Source organism: Ranitomeya variabilis, chromosome 1 (genome assembly GCF_051348905.1).
Source record: "Ranitomeya variabilis isolate aRanVar5 chromosome 1, aRanVar5.hap1, whole genome shotgun sequence".
NCBI classification, from domain to species: domain Eukaryota; kingdom Metazoa; phylum Chordata; class Amphibia; order Anura; family Dendrobatidae; genus Ranitomeya; species Ranitomeya variabilis.
In genome coordinates this window covers 166,051,391-166,077,591 of record NC_135232.1, presented here as the reverse complement: position 1 = coordinate 166,077,591, position 26,201 = coordinate 166,051,391, and the positions used below count along the sequence as shown (strand labels likewise).

At 45.7% G+C, this 26,201-nt stretch overlaps 1 protein-coding gene across 2 annotated transcripts in view; it reads right to left on the bottom strand.

The window, feature by feature from the left end:
• The window catches only part of YTHDC2 (YTH N6-methyladenosine RNA binding protein C2), a 198,705-nt gene that overhangs the window by 136,313 nt on the left and 36,191 nt on the right, over positions 1 to 26,201 (bottom strand). For both annotated transcript variants that reach the window (XM_077290493.1, XM_077290503.1), the window contains exons 2-6: positions 18,900 to 19,046; positions 9,174 to 9,264; positions 8,227 to 8,423; positions 7,736 to 7,935; positions 3,046 to 3,212 (exon numbers count right to left, since the gene is read on the bottom strand). In XM_077290493.1, the coding sequence (XP_077146608.1) occupies positions 3,046 to 3,212; positions 7,736 to 7,935; positions 8,227 to 8,423; positions 9,174 to 9,264; positions 18,900 to 19,041 (797 nt within the window). In that variant the 5' untranslated portion in view covers positions 19,042 to 19,046. The remainder of the gene's footprint in view (positions 1 to 3,045; positions 3,213 to 7,735; positions 7,936 to 8,226; positions 8,424 to 9,173; positions 9,265 to 18,899; positions 19,047 to 26,201) is intronic.

Genomic DNA, 26,201 nt, shown 5'->3' with positions numbered 1-26,201 from the left:
AGGTTAAAGTTAGGGTTGGGGCTACAGTTAAAGTTAGGCTTGGGGCTACAGTTAGGGTTAGGTTTGGGGCTACAGTTAGGGTTGGGGCTACAGTTAGGGTTAGGGTTGGGGCTAAAGTTAGGGTTAGGGTTGGGGCTAAAGCTAGGGTAGGGGCTACAGTTAGGGTTGGGGCTACAGTTAGGGTTAGGGTTGGGGCTACAGTTAAGGTTAGGGTTGGGGCTAAAGTTAGGGTTAGGGTTGGGGCTAAAGTTAGGGTTACAGTTAGGGTTGGGGCTACAGTTAGGGCTAGCGTTGGGGCTAAAGTTAGGGTTTGGATTACATTTACTGTTGGGATTAGGGTTAGGGGTGTGTCAGGGTTAGGGGTGTGGTTAGGGTTATGGTTGGGATTAGGGTTACGGGTGTGTTGGAGTTAGGGGTGTGGTTACGGTTGGGATTAGGGGTGTGTTGGGATTAGGGATGTGGTTGAGATTGGGGTTAGGGATGTGGTTGGGATTAGGGTTAGGGGCATATTTGGGTTAGGGGCGTGGTTAGGGTTATGGTTAGGTTTGGGATTACGGTTAGGGGTATGTTTGGGTTAGGGTTCCAGCTAGAATTAGGGGGTTTCCACTGTTTAGGCACATCAGGGGCTCTCCAAACGCGACATGGCGTTCGATCTCAATTCCAGCCAATTCTGCGTTGAAAACATAAAACAGTGCTCATTCTCTTCCGAGCTCTCCCGTGGGCCAAAACAGGGGTTTACCCCAACATATGGGGTATCAGCGTACTCAGGACAAATTGGACAACTTTTGGGGTCCAATTTCTCTGGTTACCCTTGGGAAAATAAAAATTTGGGGGGCTAAAAAATCATTTTTGTGGGAAAAAATGATTTTTTATTTTTAGAGCTGTGCGTTATGAACTGTAGTGAAACACATGGGGGTTCACAGTTCTCACAACACATCTAGATAAGTTCCTTGAGGGGTCTAGTTTCCAATATGGGGTCACTTGTGGGGGGTTTCTACTGTTTAGGTACATCATTGGCTCTGCAAACGCAATGTAACGCCTGCAGACCATTCCATTTAAGCCTGCATTCCAAACAGCGCTCCTTCCCTTCCGAGTTCTGCCATGCGCCCAAACAGTGGTTCCCCCCCACATATTTTGTGGTCCAATTTCTCATGTTACCCTTTAGAAAATAAAAAATTGCGGACTAAAAATCATTTTTGAGGAAAAAAAAAAGATTTTTAATTTTCATGGCTCTACGTTATAAACTTCTGTGAAGCACTTGGGGGTAAATAGTGCTCACCACACATCTTGATTAGTTCCTTGGGAGGTCTAGTTTCCAAAATGGGGTCACTTGTGGTGGAGCTCCAATCTTTAGGCACACAGGGGCTCTCCAAACGCGACATGGTGTCCGCTAACGATTGGAGCTAATTTTTCATTCAAAAAGTCAAATGGCGCTCCTTCCCTTCCGAGCCCTGCCGTGCGCCAAAACAGTGGTTTACCCCCACATATGAGTTATCGGTGTACTCAGGAGAAATTGCCGAACAAATTTTAGGATTCATTTTATCCTGTTGCCCATGTGAAAATGAAAAAACTGAGGCTAAAAGAATTTGTAAAAAGAAAGTACTTTTTTATTTTTACGGATCAATTTGTGAAGTACCTGGGGGTTCAATATGCTCAATATGCATCTAGATAAGTTCCTTGGGGGGTCTAGTTTCCAAAATGGGGTCACTTGTTGGGGAGCTCCAATCTTTATGCACACAGGGGCTCTCCACTAAAGATTGGAGCAAATTTTTCATTTAAAAAATCAAATGGCGCTCCTTCCCTTCCGCACCCTGCCGTGTGCCCAAACAGTGGTTCCCACAACATATAGGGTATCAACGTACTCAGGAAAAATTGGACAACAACTTCCTTGGTCCACTTTCTCCTTTTACCCTTGGGAAAATAAAAACATTTTTGCTAAAAGATCATTTTTGTGACAAAAAAGTTAAATGTTCATTTTTTCCTTCCATGTTGCTTCTGCTGCTGTGAAACACATGAAGGGTTAATAAACTTCTTGAATGTGGTTTTGAGCACCTTGAGGGGTGCAGTTTTTATGGTGTCACTTTTGGGCATTTTCTGCCATTACAGACCCATCAAACTGACTTCAAATGAGAAGTGGTCCCTAAAAAAATGGTTTTGGAAATCGCTGGTCAAATTTTAACCCTTATAACTTCCTAGCAAAAAAAAAAATTTGTATTTCCAAAATTGTGCTGATGTAAAGTAGACATGTGGGAAATGTAATTTATCAACTATATTGTGTCACATAACTCTCTGGTTTAACAGAATAAAAATTCAAAATTTGAAAATTGCTAAATTTTCCGATTTTTTCACAAATAAACGCAAAAATTATCTACCTAAATTTACTACTAACATGAAGCCCACTATGTCACGAAAAAACAATCTCAGAATCGCTAGGATCCGTTGAAGCGTTCCTGAGTTATTACCTCATAAAGGGACAGTGGACAGAATTGCAAAAAATGGCCAGGCCATTAAGGTCAAAATAGGCTGGGTCATGAAGGGGTTAACCCCATAGAGAATCTATGGGGTACTGTCAAGAGGAAGATGAGAGACACCAGACCCAACAATGCAGACAAGCTGAAGGCTGCTATGAAAGCAACCAGGGCTTCCATTACACCTCAGATGTGCCACAGGCTCATCGCCTCCATGCAACACCGCAATGATGCAGTAATTGATGCAAAAAGAGCCCCGACCAAGTATTGAGTGCATTTATTGAACATACATTTCAGTAGGCCAACATTTCGGATATTAAAATACTTTTTCAAGCTGGTGTTATAAAGTATTCTAATTTACCGAGATAATGGCTGTTGGGTTTTCATTGGCTGTAATTCATAATCAATAACAGAAACAAACACTTGAAATAGATCACTCTGTCTGTAGTGACTCTATATAATACATGAGTTTCACATTTTTGTATTAAAGAACTGAAATAAATAAATTTTTTGATGATATTCTAATTTGGTGAGAAGCACCTGGAACTTGGGACAATTAGTAAAGTAATGCACATACCGGCTCTCTAAACGAATCTGGTAACCAATAGTTTGACCAATTTTCTCCCCCCTTTCGGCAGCAACCCTTTCAGCAACAGCAATTGCAGCCAGGCGCCTTGGCTGGGTGCAGAAGATTCGACAAGCAGTTCCATTTCTGTAGCAGTCATCAAGAAGGAACTGGGAAATCTTACAGATAAAACATTTATACAAAGAGGTCAGTCAAAGGCAAAAAAGGGGTCACTGTGCTAAATAATAAACATAATAATAAATATCGCCGTCCGAGGGGCGTCGCTGGTCTTAGTCCGGAGCCTCCCTTTTTTTTCGATGCAGTCCTTCTTCCTGCTTCACAAGGATAACGCGTCCTTAACGTCATCCACACAGTCTCCCTGGCATCGCGATCCTGCGCAGGCGTCATCCACAATAAGCAAGAAGGACGACAATGCAAGAAGGAAGGCTCAGGACCAAGACCCGCGACACCCCTTGGAAAGGACCACTCCATTGGGGACTATAATAAAAGGTATTTTTCTTGCCTTTCAGGTCGAGTTGGGGGCAGATACAGCCTTATAGAATGGTGTATATCCACCTGAAAGGTGGTGGCCTTATCTCATATCAGTCAAACTTGGTGACAGGTTCCCTTTAAGCAGATTTATGGCAGATAGAAAGAAAAACTTTGCCAACAACTATTGAAGAAATCATATTTGGACAAAGTTATTGAAGCTATCCTTAAACCCCCGGAGGTATTTCCGTTTTGTGCTCCCCTTGTTGTTTTGCAGGACGAGTTGTATTTTTGAACAACACCATTGGTTTTAACATATCGTGTACTGAAAAATAGGAAGAAAATTCCACGTGCGGTGAATTTGCAAAAAAAGTGCAATCCCACAGTTGTTTTTTGTTTTGCGTTTTCACTATGTTCACTAAATGTTAAAACTGACCTGCCACTATAATTCTCCAGGTCATTACGAGCTCATAGACAACAAACATGTCTAGGTTCTTTTTTATCTACCGCATATACTCGAGTGTAAGCCGACTCCAGTATAAGCCGAGGCACCTACTTTTGCCACGTAAAACTGGGTAAGCTTATTGACTCGAGTATAAGCTGGGTATGCATTGTCCCCCTCATCCCTGTCCTGCTATGCGTGGCTCCCCCTGTCCTGTCCTGCTCTGTGTGGCTCCCCGTCCTGTCCTGCTATACGTGGCTCTCGTACTGGTATGTGGGTCCTATACTGGTATGTGGCTCCCCCTGTCCTGATATATGGCTCCCTCGTTCTGTCCTGGTATGTTGCTCCCCTCGTCCTGGTATGTGGCTCCCCTGTCCTGTCCTGGTATGTGGCTCCCCTTGTCCTGTCCTAGTATGTGGCTCCTCGAACCTGTCCTGGTATGTGGCTCCCCCGTTCTGTCCTGGTATGTGGCTCCTGTCGTCCTGTCCTGGTATGTGGCTCCCCTCCTCCTGTCCTGGTATGTGGCTCCCCCTGTTGTCCGCATTGCCAGCTCCCCCGGTCCTGCATTGCTCAGCTCCCTAGGTCCTGCTTTGCTCAGCTAGCCCCAGTCCCGCATTGCTCAACATCCCAGGACCCGCATGGCTCAGATATCCCATTCCCCATGGCTCGGCTCTCCCGTGCCATGGTTGCATGCATGGCTCACATTGCCCCTTCCCCCTCCCCATCATACTCACCCTCCTTGCACCTGAATTTCCGTTGTCCCGGCGCCAGCAGCTCTCCTCTCCTCAGCGGTCACGTGGTACCGCTCATTAAGGTAATGAATATGTGATCCACGCCTATGGGAGTGGAGATGGGTCCACATTCATTACCTTAATGAGCAGTACCACGTGACCGCTCAGCAGAGAAGAGGAGAGCTGCCAGCGCTGTGACAACGGAGATGCAGGGACGGAGATGCAGCGACGGAGGGTGAGTATGATCTCTTCTGTTAGCCAGCGGCTGCAGCTGTCACTGTGCCGCAGTTGTCGGCTCCTGTCACCCGCTGCTCCACTGACTTTTTGGACCGTGACTCGTGCATAAGCCGAGGGGGGCGTTTTCACCAAAAAAAAGTGTGCTGAAAATCTCGGCTTATACAAGAGTATATACGGTAAGTGGTGAAAAAAATTCCAAACTTTGTTTAAAAAAAAAAAAATGTGCCATTTTCCATTATCCGTAGCATTTTTCGTGATCTCAGATTGGGTGAGGGCTTATTTTTTCTGTGCCGAAATGACGTTTCCAATGATACCATTTTGGTGCAGATATGATCTTTTGATCGCCTATTATTACATTTTAATGCAATGTCGCAGTGACAAAAAAAACTTAATTCTGGTGTTTTTACTTTTTTTCACGCTACACCATTCAGAGATCAGGTTAATCCTTATTTTTATTGATAGATCAGGCGACTCTGAACGCAGCCATACCAAATATGGGTATGTTTAACTTATTTTATATTTATTCATTTTGAATGGGACGGAAGGAGTTGATTTGAACACATATATATATATATATATATATATATATATATATATATATATATATGTGTATGTATGTATGCATGTATGTATATATGTATATATTGTATGTATGCATGTATGTATATATATATATGTGTATAGACACACACATACACTGCTCAAAAAAATAAAGGGAGCACTTAAGTAACAGTATATAACTCCAAGTAAATCAAACTTCTGTGTAATCAAAACTGTGCACTCAGGAAGCAACACTGTTTGACAATCAATTTCACATGCTGTTGTGCAAATGGAATAGACAAGTGATGGAAGTTATTGGCCATTATCAAGACACACTCAATAAAGGAGTGGTTCTGCAGGTGGGGACCACAGACCACATCTCAGTACCAATGCTTTCTGGTTTTTGGTTGTGCTTTCACACTGGTAGCATGAGACGGACTCTACAACCCACACAAGTGGCTCAGGTAGTGCAGCTAATCCAGGATGGCACATCAATGCGAGCTGTGGCAAAAAGGTTTGCAGTGTCTGTCAGTGTAGTGTCCAAAGGCTGGAGGCGCCACCAGGATAGGCCAGTACACCAGGTGACATGGAGGGGGCCGTAGGAGGGCAACAACCCAGTAGCAGGACCGCTAACTCAGCCTTTGTGCAAGGAAGAACAGGAGGAGCACTGCCAGAGCCCTGCAAAATGACCTCCAGCAGGCCCCAAATGTGCATGTGTCTGCACAAACGGTTAGAAACCGACTCCATGAGGATGGTCTGAGTGCCCGGCGTCCACAGATGGAGGTTGTGCTCACAGTCCAACACCCTGTACGATGCTTGGCTTTGGCCACAGAACACCAGGTTTGGCAAATTCGCCACTGGCGCCCTGTGCTCTTCACAGATAAAAGCCAGTTCACACTGAGCACGTGACAGACGTGACAGCGTCTGGAAACGCCCTGGAGAGCGATCTTCTGCCTGCAACATCCTTCAACATGACCAGTTTGGCAGTGGGTCAGTAATGGTGTGGGGTGGTATTTCTTTGGAGGGCCGCACAGCCCTCCATGTGCTCCCCAGAGGTAGCCTGACTGCCATTAGGTACCGAGATGAGATCCTCATACCCCTTGTGAGACCATATGCTTATGCGGTTGGCCCTGGGTTCCTCCTAATGCAGGACAATGCCAGATCTCATGTGGCTGGAATATGTCAGCAGTTCCTGCAAGATGAAGGCATTGAAGCTATGGACTGGCCCGCCCGTTCCCCAGACCTGAATCCGATTTAACACATCTGGGACATCATGTCTCGCACCATCCACCAACGTCACGTTGCACCACAGACTGTCCAAGAGGTGGCAGATGCTTTAGTCCAGGTCTGGGAGGAGATTCCTTAGGAGACCATCTGCTGTTTCATCATGAGCATGCACAGGCATTGTAGGGAGATCATATAGGCACGTGGAGGCCACACACACTACTGAGCATCATTTCCTTGTCTCGAGGCATTTCCACTGAAGTTGGATCAGTCTGTAACTTCATTTTCCACTTTGATTTTGAGAATCATTCCAACTCCAGACCTCCGTGGGATATTAGTTGTGATTTACGTTGATCATTTTTAGGTTTTATTGTTCTTAACACATTCCACTATGAAATGAATAAAGATTTACAACGGGAATATTTCATTCAGTGAGACCTAGGATGTGGGATTTTAGTATTCCCTTTATTTTTTTGAGTATACATTTCTTTTTTTTTTTTTTTACTCTTGGCATGCTTCATTAGTCTCCATGGGAGACTAGAAGCTGCCGTAACCCAATCGCCTCTGCTACATACAGGCAATGATCAGATCGCCTGTATGTAGCAAAATTGCTGACTTGCTATGAGCGCCGACCTGCGATCACGTGATGGGGGTCACCGATGGGCGAATTTCTGGCGCAATTGCCAGAAGCGCATGTTAAATGTCGTGGTCAGCGTTTGACAGCGGCATTTAACGGGTTAATAGCCACGATAGCGGCTGTTTCGGGCACATGTCAGCTGTTCAAAACAGCTGACATGTGCCGGGAAAGATGTGGGCTCACATCAAAGGGAGGGTGTCCGACATCGGCGTACTATTACGCCCGATGTCGGAAAGGGGTTAACGCGCAATGACCAGAAATGTTAAAAATAAATTTGGTAACTGCTATAAATGAAAAACCCACATGATATAACAATGCATGGATGCTAATAATGTTAGAAGATTTTTGGATGTATGTACACAAAGGTTATTTTGATTTTTCAATGAAAAATTTATGTCCTACCTGGGTGGTTTTTCCTGATCCCGTTTCTCCAACAATCAGAACAACTTTATTTTCCTTAATAATCTGAACAACTTCCTCTTGCTTTTCAAATACTGGTAAAGACTGACGGAAAGAGTCAAAGTCTGATTCTCCTCTTCTCACAGGGACTTGGGGGATGCCATTGTTTAACCGTCCACTGGATTTGTTCATTTCACGGCTCTCTAAAAACAAAAATGTAAAATTCCTAAATCTGGCAAACTCCATCAGATCCCAAACTAAATCCAGAACCTGAGAAGAATCCTTTCAAAATCATATGTTCAAGGCTTACCTCTATCATACAAAGCTTCACAGAGTTCACATAACTCTTAGATCTTGAAATTACCAATTCCATGCATGTGTCAGTAAATTGCCTTCCTCTCTTCAACACATATATGCATTTGAAACGCAAATAGTGAAAAGTGCAGCAAAACCACAGCATTTTCAAAACAAAAAAAATTACGGTAAACACTCACCAGCCTCTAATAAAAACACATTTCCCCGCTCTGTCTTTGGAAGCAGGTCGGTCCTTTCCTTATTAGTCACAGGAAACCGCTGCAAGAGGCTTCTCATGGCGTGTCTTGTGGTCTCTGTCAGGTAGCAGGTCATGTGAGCTCTGAGACCTTCAGAGCCATCCTTCTTCCTTACAGTTAAAAATCTATTATAGCCTTTGCTGAAAACAAAAGCACAAAAGAATTCAGATCTAAATTGACTTTCTTTTAACAAAACCTTAAAAGGAACGAGTTGCTAGGAGAAACTGCCAATAAATCAGGACACACTCCAACCTTTAAAGGTGGCACAGGGCGATCTAAAATATCACAGCCTTAGAGGCGACTCTCTGGTGCTCCCACAATCATTGTTTAACAGTTTAGCTGTAGCAAAAAGTGCCATCGGCACCAGTGCCCAGTGCAGCCAATCAATGCCATCAGAAGTGCATGGCATGTGATGGCTGAGGCCAGTGACAGGCTGCAGCAATCGTGTGCAGAAAGGCAAGTCAAGTTAACAAAGATTAGAAGGACCTCAGTAAAATGTAGGCAAAATCTTCAACATCAGAAATAAAAATAAATAGTGACTTTCCTCTAAGCAAGAATTATTCCCAACAATTCTGCCAACTGATGGTATGTGTTACATGAGTTATCCCATTGAAATATGTGGATCTATGGATCAAAACAATTTTCAGTTTTTTCAGTAATGGAACAGAAAAATAAAGAAATATATAGAATGTAGAAGTGAACCAGTGATCTCTTTGTCATTTCGTTCTGCGTTATAATTGAGGAAAGATATTTTCTACCAAATTGTCACATTCAAAACTGAAATAACATTTCACCAAATTAAGTCCAACAAAGTATTTAATATTCGGAGGCTAGATGAACCTTTTCATTACGAATAAAAAATTATGTGTAAAGTAAAAGCAGTAACTTACCCTTTACTCTTAGATATTAGTCCAAGTGATTGGGCAAGACGATGGATGAACGCTCTCTCAGTGCTGGTCAGGGAAGAAGGGAACTCAATCTCTGAATCAAGCAAAAAGTACAATAATTTAAACTCAGTTGGTACATTTAAAAAAACTCTTTGTGTAAGTAATGTCCCATTATAACAGTTGCTATTGAAAGGATTTTCTCACGATCATAAAGGAGGAAAATTGTTAAGTTCTTGTAAAAACAAGCAACTTTGCAATTCACTTATTATTAACAATCCTCTCCGTAATGAAGAACAAAAGGATTGTTACCGTATTTTGTGGACTATAAGATGCATTCTTTTTCCTCAAAATTTCGGAGCTAAATGACGGTGCGTCTTCTAGTCTGAATACAGCTTACTGGGGGGGGGGGGGGGGGGGAGCCGTGAGAACGGGGTCACGGGAGGCAGGTAGGGCCGTCGCTGTAGGAAGCCAGCGGCAGCAGGAGTGGGGTGATGCTTTGCAGGCCCTGGACTGGGAAGAGGGGGTGATCTGGTAGTGGGCTTCATGAAAATCTTGGTAGTAAGACATAAAAGAGGAGTCACCGTGCTCTGCACATTGATCTACCAGTGGTGGGTTTCAGGAAATGTGCAGATCAATGTGATCAATGAGATCAATGTGCAGAGCAGGGACTCCGCTCCTGCCTGCACTGTCAACATTTTCTTGAAGTCCACCGCCAGAAGACCACTGACTCCTGGCTCACGCTGCCAGGACACCTACTGCTCCCTGCCAAGGCCCGCAGAATCGCCCCACTCCTGCCGCCAACTTGTTGCTGTGGCAATCCTGCCTCTTGTGCCTCCACTAAACCACCAACAAGCCTCCCCCGGTAAGCTAAATTTGGACTATAAGACAAGACACTCATTTGGCACATTAAACAGAGATTTTTGTGTACTCACCGTAAAATCCTTTTCTCCGAGTCACTCATTGGGGGACACAGACCATGGGTTGTATGCTGCTTGCCAATAGGAGGCTGACACTAAGTTAACACAAAAAAGTTAGCAGTATACACCCTCGTGCTGGCTCCCAGAGAACCAATTCAGTGCAAAAGCAGTAGGAGCAAATAGTAATGACATAGAAAAGTACATGTCAACTTAAAAGAACAGGCAAAAACCATATAAGCCGATAGCACCCACCCTGTTAGCCTATCGGCTTATATGGTTTTTGCCTGTTCTTTTAAGTTGACATGTACTTTTCTATGTCATTACTATTTGTTCCTACTGCTTTTACACTGAACTGGTTCTCTGGGAGCCAGCATGAGGGTGTATACTGCAGAGGAGGAGCTAACTTTTTTTTTGTGTTAACTTAGTGTCAGCCTCCTATTGGCAAGCAGCATACAACCCATGGTCTGTGTCCCCCAATGAGTGGCTCGGAGAAAAGGATTTTACGGTGAGTACACAAAAATCCCTGTTTCTCCTTCGCCTCATTGGGGGACACAGACCATGGGACATCCCAAAACAGTCCCTGGGTGGGAAAACAGCAAAGTATTAGGCTTCATGCAACAACTGTCTAAATGTGCGCCACCACTGCCTGCAGAATTCTTCTGCCCAGACTCGCATCCGTTGAAGCCTGAGAGTGAATATTATAGCGCTTTGCGAAGGTATGTAAACTGGACCAAGTCGCAGCTTTACAGACCTGCTCCACCGCCTGATGCCTATTGGCCCAAGAAGCCCCCATCACTTTAGTGTAGTGTGCTCTGATCCCCGTTGGGATAAGCGGACTTCTCACTCGGTGAGACTCCTGGATGGTGGAACGAATCCACCTGGCAATCATGTCCTTAGAAGCGGCAAGACCCTTCCTGTGACCTTCCGAGAGAACAAACAGAGCATTTGTTCTTCTGAAAGATGCCGTACTTGACATGTACCTTTGCAGAGCTCTGACCAGGTCCATGGTGTGGAGAGCTCTTTCAATTCTGTGAATAGGGGTCGGACAAAGGGAAGAACAATGTCCTCATTGAGATGGAAGGACAAAATTACCTTTGGCAAAAAGGACAGCGACGGCCTGAGGACAACCTTGTCCTGATAGAAGTTAAGGAAAGGCGCCCGGCAGGATAAGGCGGCTAATTCCAAAACCCTTCTGATCAATGTTATCGCCACAAGGAAGGCAACCTTCCAGGACAGAAACACCAGCGAAATCTCTTGAAGCGGTTCAAAGGGAGGTTTCTGAAGGGCACTTAGCACCAAGCTGATGTCCCAAGGTTCTAAAGGCATGCGATAGGGAGGAGCGACATGTGACACCCTCTGAAGAAAAGTCTAAACCTGAAGTCTTGATGCGATGCGTCTCTGAAATAAGATTGATAGAGCGGAGATTTGGCCCTTGAGAGAGCTTAGTGCCAGCCCGGATTCCAGACCGGCCTGTAGGAACTCTAAAAGGGTGGGAAATGAGAATAGGAGAGGAGAAAGACCACGATCCTTGCACCAATCAAAAAATGTCTTCCAGGTACGATGATAGATGCGTACCAATGAGGGTTTACAGGTACTAACCATGGTGGAAATGACCCGTTGAGAAAACCCTGCCTGGGTTAAAACCCAGGATTCAACGGCCATGCCGTTAAACACAGGGCCCCTGAGTTCTGTTGGTAGATGGGGCCCTGGGAAAGTAGATCTGGCAGTCTCCAGGGTATATCGGCGATGAGGCGTACCAACTCTGCGAACCACGCGTGTCGCGGCCAATCGGGAGCAACCAGGATCACTGGTACTCCTTCAGCCTTGATTTTCCTGATTACTCTGGGGAGTATTGGTAGAGGAGGAAAAATGTATGGAAGGTGAAATTGGCACCATGAAAGAACCAGAGCGTCGACACCAATGGCTCTTGGATCTCGAGATCTCGCTATAAACTGGGGAACCTTGGAATTCCGTCTGGACGCCATGAGGTCGACATCTGGGATCCCCCAGCGAAGACAGACCAGGGAGAAGACTTCCGGATGGAGCTCAGACTCCCCCTATGTGAGACCCTGGCGGCTGAGGAAGTCCGCTGTCCAGTTTTACACTCCTAGTGTGCACCGCTGAGATCACAGAGTGGTTGTTCTCTTCCCATCGAAGGATGTGAGTTACCTCGGACATGGTCGTCCTGCTGCGGGTACCCCCCTTATGATTGATGTGTGCCACAGCCGTGGCGCTGTATTATATGATACGGATGGGGTGATCCACCAGAAGATGATGGAAGTGCTGCAGGGCCAGTCAAATAGCACGGATCTCCAGAACGTTGATCGGTAGCTTCGATTCCTGAATTGACCAGCGGCCCTGAGCAGTGTGATGGCAGAAGACTGCTCCCCGGCCCGGAAGACTGGCATCGGTAGTCACCACCAGCCATTGAACAGGTAGAAAAGACCCCCCCACCCCCGGTTGAGGGGAGAGTTCAATGTCCACCACCTGAGAGCTTGTCTGACGTGCAGGGACAAGCGGCACCTTCGGTCGAGGGAGAAAGGGTTTCTGTGCCAAGCTGCCAGAAGGGAATGTTGTAGGAGACGAAGGTGCAGTTGCGCAAAGTGGATCACTTCATTGCAAACCGGATGGACTGAGGGTAAGACTGACAAAGCGCCCGGGCTCCTTATTGAAGGGCGAAGACTTTGTCTAGAGGGAGAATTACCAACCCCCGAGACAAGTCCAGGGACATTCCTAGAAAGGAAATCTGCTGGGCTGGGACCGGGGAGGATTTGCTTAAGTTTATCAGCCAGCCCAGGAGAGAAAGGGTATCCCAAGTAATGTGAACGGACTCCACGCAGTCGTGGAAGAATGGACCTTTGATGAACAGGTCGTCCAGATAGGGCAGAACGATCACGCCCCGAGAGTGCAGGATGGACATGACGGCCTCCATGACCTTTGTGAACACTCTGGGGGCCGTAGCAAGGCTGAAGGGCAGGGCTGTGAATTGGAAATGCTGGTCGTGAATGGCGAAGTGCAGGAATCTCTGGTGAGGAGGAAAAATTGGAATGTGCAAGGCTACTTTCACACCTCCGTCTTTTCCCGACCGCCACAATGCGTCGTTTTGTGGAAAAACGCATATTGCAAAGTTGCCCGCAGGATGCGTTTTTTCACATAGACTTGTATTACCGACGCATCGCGACGTATGGACACACGTTCCTTACGTCGTGCACTGGATGCGTCGGTATTTGGCGGACCGTCGTAGCGAAAAAACGTTCAAGGGAACGTTTCTTCGTACGACATGTCCTGCATTTTAAACTGCGCATGCCCGGCCGTAACTCCACCCCCTCCTCCCTGGGAGTTTACTATGGGCAGCGGACGTGTTGAAACACTGCGTCCGCTGCCCACATTGGGCAAAAAATCGCCAACGTCCGTCGGTACGTCGCGCCGATGCTTAGTGACGGCCGCATACCAACGGAGGTGTGAAAGAAGCCTTAGCGTCTCGGATGTCGATTGAGGCCAAGAATTCCCCTTCTTCCAGGGAAGTGATAACTGAAAGAAGAAATTACATGCAGAAAAGACGGACCTTGACTAACTTTTTTAGAGGTTTGAGGTCCAGTATGGGTCTCACCTTTCCAGCCTTCTTTGGGACAACGAAAAGGTTTGAATAGAAACCGTGAAACCTTTCACTTTCTGGGACGGGGACAATGACGCCATCGTCACGCAACGGGTCAATGGCCCGGGAGAAAGAGTTTGCCCTTGCCTCTGAAGAGGGAGGACAGGAGGGAAAGAAACGTGAAGGAGGGTGAGTAACAAAGTCGATTTTGTATGCGGACGACACCAGATCTCTGACCCACTCGTCGGAGACGACGGAAAGCCAGACCTGACGAAAGAGAAGTAGGCGGCCGCCTAGCCTGCCAGTGTCGACCGGATAGCGCGGATAGTTAAAGTGAGGAAAATCTCTGGTACCTAGGTCCTTTAGGCCTCGACAGGCGGTCTGGGGGGGAGAAAGATGCCACCCGAGATTTGAGTGGTGCTTCTCGTGCTGAGCAAGAAGCGCCAGGATCGGTGGGCGGAGCCTCCGCATTGCGCCATAGCGTGGGCGGAGTCGGGGGTTGCGGCCTAGAACAGGGCTGAAGCCGGGGACTAAATTTGCAGCGCCAATGCACGCCCCCGCAATGAGGATGGCTTCCCCTTACCCAGTGCCACCCCAGACCGCCTGAAAGGAGCCCTCCAGCCCCGACACTTACCCGGAAAAGCTGCCGGGTGGCAGATAAGGCAGCTTGCTGCAGGTCCTCCTGTGCTGCTACTGGTTTGGACGGTGCAGGGAAAGGGGGGAAAAACCCTCAATCCACCATCCCTTTAGGAGGGAGATGGAGAGGGACCGTCCGCCTCCTTGTACCATCCGATTTAACAGTGGTGGTGCAGTGGGGGCTGCTCGGACGCCACGAGGTGGGCCTCTGTACATCCAAGGGGTTAATCCCCTCGGATGGGACAGGGCTGAATGTCTGGCAATAGGCCTGGCTGCGGAAGAGGATACATGGAGGCGACACTCCACGCGCTTGCCCGTTGAAGGTGTGGGGAGATCAGTGCCCTTGAAGGGACCAGTCGCCCCAAAGAATCAGCTCAGGCGTGGCATCCCACATCGCAGGAGAGTATACGGAGAGGCGACACTCTCCGTGCTCGCCTGTGGATGGTTCGGGAAGATCGGTCCTTGAAAGGATCTGTCGCCCCTTCGTCCATTGTAAAAAATAAAATCAAAAATGTAAAAATTGTAAAATGAAAAAATAAAATAATAAAAAGAGTTTTGGGTCTGAATAGCAGACCCGTCCATGTGCCTCCTAAGGACACTAAGCAAGAACTGGTTTTCTGGGAGCCAGCACGAGGGTGTCAGCCTCCTACACTGTGTGCAGAATTATTAGGCAAGTTGTATTTTAGAGGATTATTTTTATTATTGATCAACAACTATGTTCTCAATCAACCCAAAAGACTCAAAAATATCAAAGCTTAACATTTTTGAAAGTTTCAGTGGTTTTTTTTTAGATTTGGCTATCTTGGGGGGATATCTGTTTGTGCAGGTAACTATTACTGTGCAGAATTACTAGGCAACTTAATAAAAACCAAATATATTCCCATCTAACTTGTTTATTTTCACCAGGTAAACCAATATAACTGCACAAAATTTAGAAATAAACATTTCTGACATGCAAAAACAAAACGCAAAAAAATTAGTGACCAATATAGCCACCTTTCTTTATGATGACACTCAACAGCCTTCCATCCATAGATTCTGTCAGTTGCTTGATCTGTTTACGATCAATATTGCGTGCAGTAGCCACCACAGCCTTCCAGACACTGTTCCGAGAGGTGTACTGTTTTCCCTCCCTGTAGATCTCACATTTTATGAGGGACCACAGGTTCTCTATGGGGTTCAGATCAGGTGAACAAGGGGGCCATGTCATTATTTTTTCTTCTTTGAGACCTTTACTGGCCAGTCACGCTGTGGTGTAGTTGGAGGCATGTGAGGGAGCATTGTCCTGCAGGAAAATCATGTTTTTCTTGACCGATACCAACTTCTTCCTGTACCACTGCTTGAAGAAGTTGTCTTCCAGAAACTGGTAGTGGGTCTGGGAGTTGACCTTCACTCCATCCTCAACCCGAAAAGGTCCCATAAGTTCATCTTTGATGATACCAGCCCATACCAGTACCCCACCTCCACCTTACTGGCGTCTGAGTCGGAGTGGAGCTCTCTGCCGTTTACTGATCCAGCCTCTGGCCCATCCATCTGGCCCATCAAGAGTCACTCTCATTTCATCAGTCCATTAAACCTTTGAAAAGTCAGTCTTAAGATATTTCTTGGCCCAGTCTTGACGTTTTATCTTATGTTTCTTGTTCAAAGGTGGTCGTTTTTCAGCCTTCCTTACCTTTGCCATGTCCCTGAGTATCGCACACATTGTGCTTTTTGTTACTCCAGTAACGTTACAGCTCTGAAATACGGCAAAACTGATGGCAAATGGCATCTTGGCAGCTTCACGCTTGATTTTCCTCAATTCATGGGCAGTTATTTTGCGCCTTTTTTGCCCAACACGCTTCTTGCGACCCTTTTGGCTATTTGCCATGAAACGCTTGATTGTTTGGTGATCACGCTTCAAAAGTTTGGCAATGTCAAGACTGCTGCATCCTTCTGCAAGACATCTCATAATTTTGGACTTTTCAGAGCCCGTCAAATCCCTCTTCTGACCCATTCTGCCAAAGGAAAGGAAGTTGCCTAATAATTAAGCACACCTTATATAGTGTTTTGATGTCATTAGACAGCACCCCTCCTCATTACAGAGATGCACATCACCTGATTTACTTAATTGGTAATTGGCTCTCAAGCCTGAACAGCTTGGAGTAGGACAACATGTATAAAAAGCATCATATGATCAAAATACAACTTGCCTAATAATTCTGCACACAGTGTATAGTGGCAAGCAGCATACAACCCATGGTCTGTGTCCCCCAATGAGGCGAAGGAGAAAAAAAATGTTTTTCCTATTTTCCTCCACAAAAATATGGTAATTCTATAATTTACTGCTCATTGCCCAATTACTGACAACATCTGTAGCCTACCAGCATTGACCAGTTTATTAGGAAGTAGGAAAAAAGCACATGCTTCTTCACTGGATTCAGCCAGCTTCAGAGGCAGTGAGCTCCTTCAATAAGCACAAATTCTCTAACATCCATTTATTACTTGAGTCACTCACTTTACTCCCTTGTTCGTCCTTTCCTCGTAATGACATAGAAGAGGAGTCAAGCATGTAAACCATATACTGTATGTGCATCTATTTTTACTGTACAATTAAGCGTTCATATAATGAAACTAGCTGTTTCCAGCCAGCTAACGCTCGGCATGCTCATTGCTATCTAATTAACGCTGCTAGTGATTAAACTAAAGTAAATAATGACAACATTCAATAGCACTTACGCAGGTGGTAAATTAACTTAAAATGAAGTTAATAACAATAATAATAATTAAAAATCAGAATAATACTAATACATTTTATTCACAATGTAAAATCAAAAGCAAACTGGATTCGTGTGGTAATGTGTGGGGACAGAACCTCGTGTGGTAATGTGTGGGGACGCAGCCTCATGTGGTAATGTGTGAGGACGGAGCCTCGTGTGGTAATGTGTGAGGACGGAGCCTCGTGTGGTAATGTGGAGGGATAGAGCCTCGTGTGGTAATGTGTGAGGACGGAGCCTCGTGTGGTAATGTTGAGGGACGGAGCCTCGTATGGTAATCTGTGGGGACAGAGCATTGTGTGGTAATGTGTGGGGACGGAGCCTCGTGTGGTAATGTGTGAGGACGGAGCCTCGTATGGTAATGTGTGGGGACAGAGCCTCGTGTGGTAATGTGTGAGGACGGAGCCTCGTGTGGTAATGTGTGGGTACGGAGCCTCATGTGGTAATGTGGGGGGACGGAGCCTCGTGTGGTAATGTGGGGGGACGGAGCCTCGTGTGGTAATGTGTAAGGACGGAGCCTCGTGTGGTAATGTGGAGGGACGGAGCCTCGTATGGTAATGTGTGGGGACAGAGCCTTGTGTGGTAATGTGTGGGGACGGAGCCTCGTGTGGTAATGTGTGAGGACGGAGCCTCGTATGGTAATGTGTGGGGACGCAGCCTCATGTGGTAATGTGTGAGGACGGAGCCTCGTGTGGTAATGTGTGAGGATGGAGCCTCGTGTGGTAATGTGGAGGGACGGAGCCTCATGTGGTAATGTGTGAGGACGGAGCCTCGTGTGGTAATATGGAGGGACGGAGCCTCGTATGGTAATGTGTGGGGACAGAGCCTCGTGTGGTAATGTGTGGGGATGGAGCCTCATGTGGTAATGTGTGAGGACGGAGCCTCGTATGGTAATGTGTGGGGACAGAGCCTCGTGTGGTAATGTGTGAGGACGGAGCCTCGTGTGGTAATGTGTAGGTACGGAGCCTCGTGTGGTAATGTGGGGGGACGGAGCCTCGTGTGGTAATGTGGGGGGACGGAGCCTCGTGTGGTAATGTGTAAGGACGGAGCCTCGTATGGTAATGTGTGGGGACAGAGCCTCGTGTGGTAATGTGTGAGGACGGAGCCTCGTGTGGTAATGTGTGGGTACGGAGCCTCGTGTGGTAATGTGGGGTACGGAGCCTCATGTGGTAATGTGGGGGGACGGAGCCTCGTGTGGTAATGTGGGGGGATGGAGCCTCGTGTGGTAATGTGGGGGGACGGAGCCTCGTGTGGTAATGTGGGGGGGCGGAATTATGTGTGGTAATGTGGTGGGGGCGGAATTATGTGTGGTAATGTGGTGGGGGCGCGATTGTGTGGGGTAAAGTGCTGGGGGTGGGATTATGTGTGGTAGTGTGGTGGGGGCGGGATTGTGTGGTAATGTAGTGGGGGGGTGGGATTATGTGTGGTAATGTGGTGGGGGGCTGGATTATGTGTGATAATGTGGTGGGGGGCGGGATTATGTGTGGTAATGTGGTGGGGGGCAGGATTATGTGTGGTAATGTGGTGGGGGGGCGGGATTATTTGTGGTAATGTGGTGGGGGGGCGGGATTATGTGTGGTAGTGTGGTGGGGGCGGGATTGTGTGGTAATGTGGTGGGGGGCGGGATTGTGTGTGGTAATGTGGTGGGTGGGCGGGATTATGTGTGGTAATGTGGTGGGGGCGGGATTGTGTGCGGTTATGTGGTGGGGGCGAGATTATGTGTATGTGTGGGGCAGAGCTACTGCAGGGGGCGGGATTAGCGAGTAATCACGATGCCTTTTATATATATAGATGACTAAATAAAAGAATAATGGTCCTAAGTATATACCTTTCTCGTCACCATAACAAAATCTGTCCAACGCGAGATTAACAGCAATCTTCACCTCTTCATCTATACGAATGTCCTTCAGCCCTTTCGCTTTTCCAGATTTGGAAGTGCTAGATTTCAAAGTTGCACCAGTACGTGACATTTTTACTACAAAAAAAAAGTATTTATAGTCCATAAACTGTCACATAGAAATGTATCTACTTTACTAAAAAAAAACAACACCCAACAAAGGCATAAGACAACTGTGTAATCAACTTTACTGGAATGCTATGATTAAAAACATTCTAGAACATATGAGATATCGTTACAGCAATGCAATTACTGCAAGAATTTAGGAGGTCTGTACTTGTCAAAGGACAAAAAATATTAGAATTGTTGTAATCATACATCTATATTGTACAGGGTGGGCCATTTATATGGATAAATCTAAATAAAATGGGAATGGTTGGTGATATAAACTTCTTGTTTGTGGCAAATTAGTATATGGGAGGGGGAAAACTTTTCCAGATGGGTGGTGACCATGGCGGCCATTTAAAAGTCGGCCACTTTGGATCCAACTTTATTTTTTTCCAATGGGAAGAGGGTCATGTGACACTTATTGAGAATTTCACAAGAAAAACAATGGTGTGCTTGGTTTTAACGTAACTTTATTATTTCATGAGTTATTTACAAGTTTATGACCACTTATAAAATGTGTTCAAAGTGCTACCCATTGTGTTGGATTGTCAATGCAACCCTCTTCTCCCCCCCTTGACACACTGATAGCAACAACGCAGAAGAAATGCTAGCACAGGCTTCAAGTATCTTGTTTCAAATTCTGCACATCTCGTATCTTCACAGCATACACTGTGTTCCAAATTATTATGCAAATAATATTTCCTCATATTTTCTCTAAATTACCTATCTGAATTGCAGACATTGTTATTTTCCAGTCATCTACTATTCTAGTATAATTGCAATGTTTTGGAACAAACTGCCTATGAAAACAGTATCTTTTAAAAAAAAATAAACACTCAAAATGCATGTTCCAAATTATTATGCACAGCAGTTTTCATCCTTTTTTTTTTTTATTTTGAACAAAAAAATGGTCAATTGTGAAGTTATAAGCATTATCAGCTTATTACAAAATGAAATCAAACAGTTTTCAAGTGAAAACTTTATTCCAGGTGATGTTACATTTGCACATAGGACCCCTCTCTCGTCCATTGAATTTGTCAGTTTTTGGATGGTTTCTGCTTCAGTTGTTTTGCATGTGGACAGAATACCCTCCCAGAGCCGTTGCTTAGATGTGAACTGCCTCCCGCCATCATAGACACTCCTTTTGATGATGCTCCAGAGGTTCTCAAAAGGGTTGAGGTCAGGGGAAGATGGTGGCCACACCATAAGTTTGTCCTCTTTTATGCCCATAGTAGCCAGAGATGCAGATGTGTTTTTTGCAGCATGAGACGGTGCATTATCATGCATGAAAATGATCTTGTTGCGGAAAGCAAGGTTCTTCCTCTTGAACCATGGCAGGAAGTGTTGTTTTAGAAACTCCACATAGATTATGGAGCTCATCTTTACCCCTTCAGGGATCATAAAGGGGCCGACAATCTCTCTCCCCATGATTCCAGCCCAAAACATTACTCCACCTCCTCCTTGTGGGCGCCTTAGCCGTGTTTTCATGGGGTGTCCATCAACCAGCCATCCTGCACTCCATCCATCTGGACCATCGAGCGTTGCACGGCACTCATCGGTGAACAAAACAGTTTGGAAGTCAGTCTTCATGTATCGTTTGGCCCACTGGAGCCGTTTCTGCTTCTAGAGGTGGTCGACAGGATGGCTTACGCACAGCTGCAAACCTCTGAAGGACCCTGCATCTTGTTGTTCTGGGGACGTTGGAGGCACCAGCAGCTTCAAAAACGTGTCTGCTGCTATGACAAGGCATTTTTGCAGCTGCTCTTTTAACCTTACGAAATTGCCTGTAGGAAAGAGTCCTCAATTTTTCCTTATCAGCACGCACACGTGTGTGCTGGGAATCAGCTACATACTTCTTGATTGTGCGATGATCACAATGAAGTGTCTTGGCAATGTTGATTATAGTCATGCCTTGACCTAAATACTCCACAATTTGTTGCTTCTCAGCAGCCGACACATCCTTTTTCTTTCCCATTTTGGCAAAAAAGGTAGGCTGCTTAATAATGTGGAACAGCCTTCTTAAGTAGTCTTGCCTTTATTTGGACACACCTGCCAAACTAATTTGCACAGGTATCTGCAATTGCTTTCAGTGATATAAAGAGCCCTGACACACATCACCATCAATGAGTTTAAATGACAAACAAAAAAATTCTAACCTTATCACTCCTAAACTCTTTGTGCATAATAATTTGGAACACAGTGTAGACAATTGCCTTCAGATGAGCCCAAAGATAAAAGACTAAAGCTGGAGTCACACTAAACGACTTACCAACGATCATGACAAGCGATACAACCTGGCCGTGATCGTTGGTAAGTCGTTGTGTGGTCGCTGGGGAGCTGTCACACAGACAGCTCTCTCCAGCAACCAACGATCAGGGGAACGACTTTGGCATCGTTGAAACTGTCTTCAAAGATGCCGAAGTCCCCCTGCAGCACCCGGGTAACCAGGGTAAACATCGGGTTACTAAGTGCAGGGCCTCGATTAGTAACCCGATATTTACCCTGGTTACCATTGTAAAAGTAAAAAAAAAAAAAAAACACTACATACTCACATTCTGATGTCTGTCACGTCCCCCGCCGGCGTCCACAGGGTTAAAACTGCTTTCGGCGAGAGCGCTGCTAATGCACGCGCTGCTGCCGAGAGCTTCCCTGCACTGAATGTGTCAGCGCCGGCAGTAACAGCGGCGATGTCACCGCTGTGCTCTGCTTTACGGCCGGCGCCGACACAGTCAGTGCAGGGAAGCTCTCGGCAGCAGCGCGTGCATTAGCAGCGCTCCTGCCGAAAGCAGTTTTAACCCTGTGGACGCCAGGGGACGTGACAGACATCAGAATGTGAGTATGTACTGGTTTTTTTTAACTTTTACAATGGTAACCAGGGTAAATATCGGGTTACTAAGCGCGGCCCTGCACTTAGTAACCCGATATTTACCCTGGTTACAAGTGAACACATCGCTGGATCGGCGGGTGATCAGCGACCAAAAAATGGTCCTGATCATTCCCCAACGACCAACGATCTCCCAGCAGGGGCCTGATCGTTGGTCGCTGTCACACATAACGAGATCGTTAGCGGGATCGTTGCTACGTCACCAAAAGCGTGACGTTGCAACGATATCGTTAACGATATCGTTATGTGTGACTCAGCCTTAAGGGGGTCAGATCGGGAGACCTTGGTGGCCATTCAACTGGCCCACGGCGACCAATCCACTTTCCAGGAAACTGTTCAAGTAGGAATACTCAGACCCGACACCCATAATGTGGTCTAAGGATACGAGACCCAGCACCCTCGCCGATCAGCTGTTCTCGGTGTCGGCAGCCGCTGCAGGAGCTGCTCAATTGTGGTGCTGCTCTGTCTTCTGATAGAGACCACAGTGGGGTAATGCACATCTCCCTCCTAATGATTTGAACAGGAGGCGAATGTGCAATTCTTGGCAGCATCCACTATCAGAAGAAGCAGCTTCGCAATTGTCAGTTAAGATAGATATATCTATACACTGTGTTCCAAATTATTATGCAAATTGGATTTAAGTGTCATAAAGATTTAATTGTTTTGTTTTTCAAATAAACTCGTGGATGGTATTGTGTCTCAGGGCTCAATGGATCACTGAAATCAATCTTAAACACATGTGATAATTGGTTTTCCAGGTGATTCTAATTAAAGGAAAACTACTTAAAAATGATGTTCCACATTATTAAGCAGGTCACAGTTTTCAAGTAACATGGGAAAGAAAAAGGATCTCTCTGCTGCCGAAAAGCATCAAATAATGCAATGCCTTGGTGAAGGGATGAAAACATTAGAAATTCCCCGAAAACTTAAGCGTGATCATCGTAGTGTTAAGAGATTTGTGGCTGTACCCGAGCACAGATGTGTTTATGCTGATAAAGGCATAATGAGGAAGATTTCTGCCAGGCAAGTTCATCGGATTAATTGCATAGGTACCTAAAAGATAGAATACCTGAGTAGGTTGGAAATCCCTTCTCTAACAGAGAGCAGCTGCTAAAAAGCCATTACAAAGCAGCAAACAGATATTTGAAGCTGCTGGTGCCTCTGGAGTCCCTCGAACCTCAAGGTGTAGGCTCCTTCAAAGGCTTGCTGTGGTGCATAAACCTACTATTCGGCCACCCTTAAACAGTGTTCACAAGCAGAAATGCTTGCATTGGGCCCACACATACATGAAGACTAATTTCCAAACAGTCTTGTTTACTGATAAGCGTTGAGCAACCCTGGATGGTCCAAATGGATTGAGTAGTGGCTGGTTGGTGGATGGCCACCATGTCCCAACAAGACTGCAACGTCAGCAAGGAGGTGGAGGAGTCATGTTTTGGGCCGAAATCACGGAGAAACAGCTGGTAGGGCCCTTTAAGGTTCCTGAAGGTGTGAAAATGACCTCTGCAAAGTATACTGTATGGAGTTTCTGACTGACAACTTTCCTCAATGGTATAAAAAGCAGAAACATGCCTTCAGGAGCAAAATCATCTTCATGCATGACAATGCACCATCTCATGCTGCAAAGAATACCTCATTGGCTGCTATGGGCATAAAAGGAGATAAACCCATGGTGTGGCCACCATCTTCCTCTGACCTCAGCCCTATAGAGAACCTTTGGGGTATCATAAAGCAAAAGATCTATGAGGGTGGGAGGCAGTTCACATCAAAACAGCAGCTCTGGGAGGCTATTCTGACTTCACGCAAAGAAATACAAGCAGAAACTCTCCAAAAACTCACAAGTTCAATGGATGCAAGAACTGTGAAGGTGATATCAAAGAAGGGTTCCTATGTTAACATGTAACTTGGCCTGTTAGGATGTTTTGGAGTTAAATAGCATTTTTGTTCAGTTAATGTGACCTCCTAATGCTGCAAATTCCACAAATGAGCATTTTCAGTTCTTTAAAACATATCAAATGTTTAGAAATTCCACTGTGCCTAATAATTTGGAACAGTGCATTTTAAGTTTTTATTCATTTTGGAGATTATACTGTTATCATTGGGAGGTTTCTTCAATAAAATTCGATGTATACTCTAACGGGTGATTACTTTTATTACTTTTACTGTCATTTGCACCAACCATTTAGGAAAATCCGAGAAAAATGTCAGTTGCATAATAATTTGGAACATAGTGTAGATAGATGGATAGATATATCTATAAATAGATAGATATATCTAAAGATAGATAGTTAGATATATCTATAGATAGATAATACCAAGCCCGATGTTTAGTAATAAACATAATAAAATGGTACATAAAGAGCCAAATTAAGACACACACACAAAATCTGCGTTAGGCCAGGGTCACAATTGCCAGAAACTCGCACGAGTCTCGGACCTCAGTACCCGGCACTGCCACCGACACTCGGGACTGGAACTTCAGCTACATAGAAATACATGCAGCCGCACACTCAGGTCCCGAGTGCCGGCGGCAGTGCCGGGTATTGAGATGCGAGACTTGTGCGAGTTTCTCGCACTTGTGACCCCGGTCTTAAAAGCAGTATCTGTTTCATTTTTTTTTTCTTTTTAAATGTGAAAAAAAATGGCGTGGGCTCCTGCACAATTTTCTGCACCAGAGAGGGAAAGCCAGCGACTGGGGGCCGATGTTTATAGCCTAGGAAGGGGTTAATACTAGTGATAAGCGAGTATTCTCGTTGCTCGGGTTTTCCCGAGCACGCTCGGGTGGTCTCCGAGTATTTGTTAGTGCTCGGAGATTTAGTTTTCCTTGCCGCAGCTGCATGACTTGCAACTACTAGACAGCTTGATTACATTCCCTAGCAACCAGGCAACCCCCACATGTACTCAGGCTCTGTAGCACCCGTAAATCATGCAGCTGCATCAACAAAAACTAAATCTCCAAGCAGTTACAAATACTCGGAGACCACCCGAGCAACGAGTACACTCGCTCATCACCAGTTAATACCCATGGATCTTCCCAGGCTATGAATATCAGCCCACAACTGTATATTTAGCCTTTACTGGCTATTAAAATAGCGGGACCCCCCCAAAAAAATGAGGTGGGGTCCCCCTATAATAGCCAGAAAAGGCTATGCCACCAGCTGCGGTCTGATATTAATAGCCTAGGAAGCCGCCATGGACATTGGCCCCCCTGGCTACAAACACCAGCTCACTGCCACCCCAGAAATGGCGCATCTCTAAGATGTGCCAATTCCGGCACTTAGGCTAGGTTCACATTAACGTTTCTGTGCGCAGCCTATCATCTGCATGGGCAAACGAACGCCAAAACGCATGCAAACGCATGTTTACGCAGCGTTTTTTATCTGCATCATCTTAGGCATGACAGCAAAAAAAAAACGCTGCATGTGCATGCGTTTGTATGTGTTTTTGCCTGTGTTTGCGTTGTTTATGCACATGCGTTCAATATTTCCAGGAGGGCGTGTCTCAATTGGTGTGTCTCAAAACATTTCCTGGACATGCGCAGTCCGAAGTACACAAGAGCATCGATCGCATGCGTACGCATGTCCTTGTGTACCAATGCGTTCCCTTAGACAGTAATGCGTTGTTTTGATGCACTCCATCCGCAATCATCTGCATTCGGATGACTGGGCATAATTGACGCCTCAAAAAATGCAACATGTTGCCTTCGCCGGACCCTGCCGCACACCACGAAATGAAGCATACGTACGCATCCTCATGCGAACTGATGCAGACACATGTCCCTCCGTACACAATGTTAAAGATAGGTACACAAGACGCATGCGGATCAAATGCTGTGCACAGATACGCAAATGTGAAATCGACCTTAGCCTTTCTCTTCCCACTGCCCTGTAGCGGTGGCATATGGGGTAATATTTGTGGGGTTGATGTCACCTTTGTATTGTAAGGTGACATCAAGCTGACTTAGTAATGGAGAGGTGTCAATAAGACACCTATCCACTACTAATCCTATAGTTGTTAAGGGGTTAAATAAACACACATCCAGAATAAAGTATTTTAATGAAATAAAACACCAGTTTGCAACCTTTATTATACGTCTAATCCCTGAAACACCATCGATCTCATGCAATAAAAATAAAATATTAAACCAACAGTATTCCTGTTCCGACATAGTCCATTTAATAACGAGTGTCCCAGGATGATCTCCCCTAAAGAGATGTCCCATCAGTAGATGTGACCGCTGT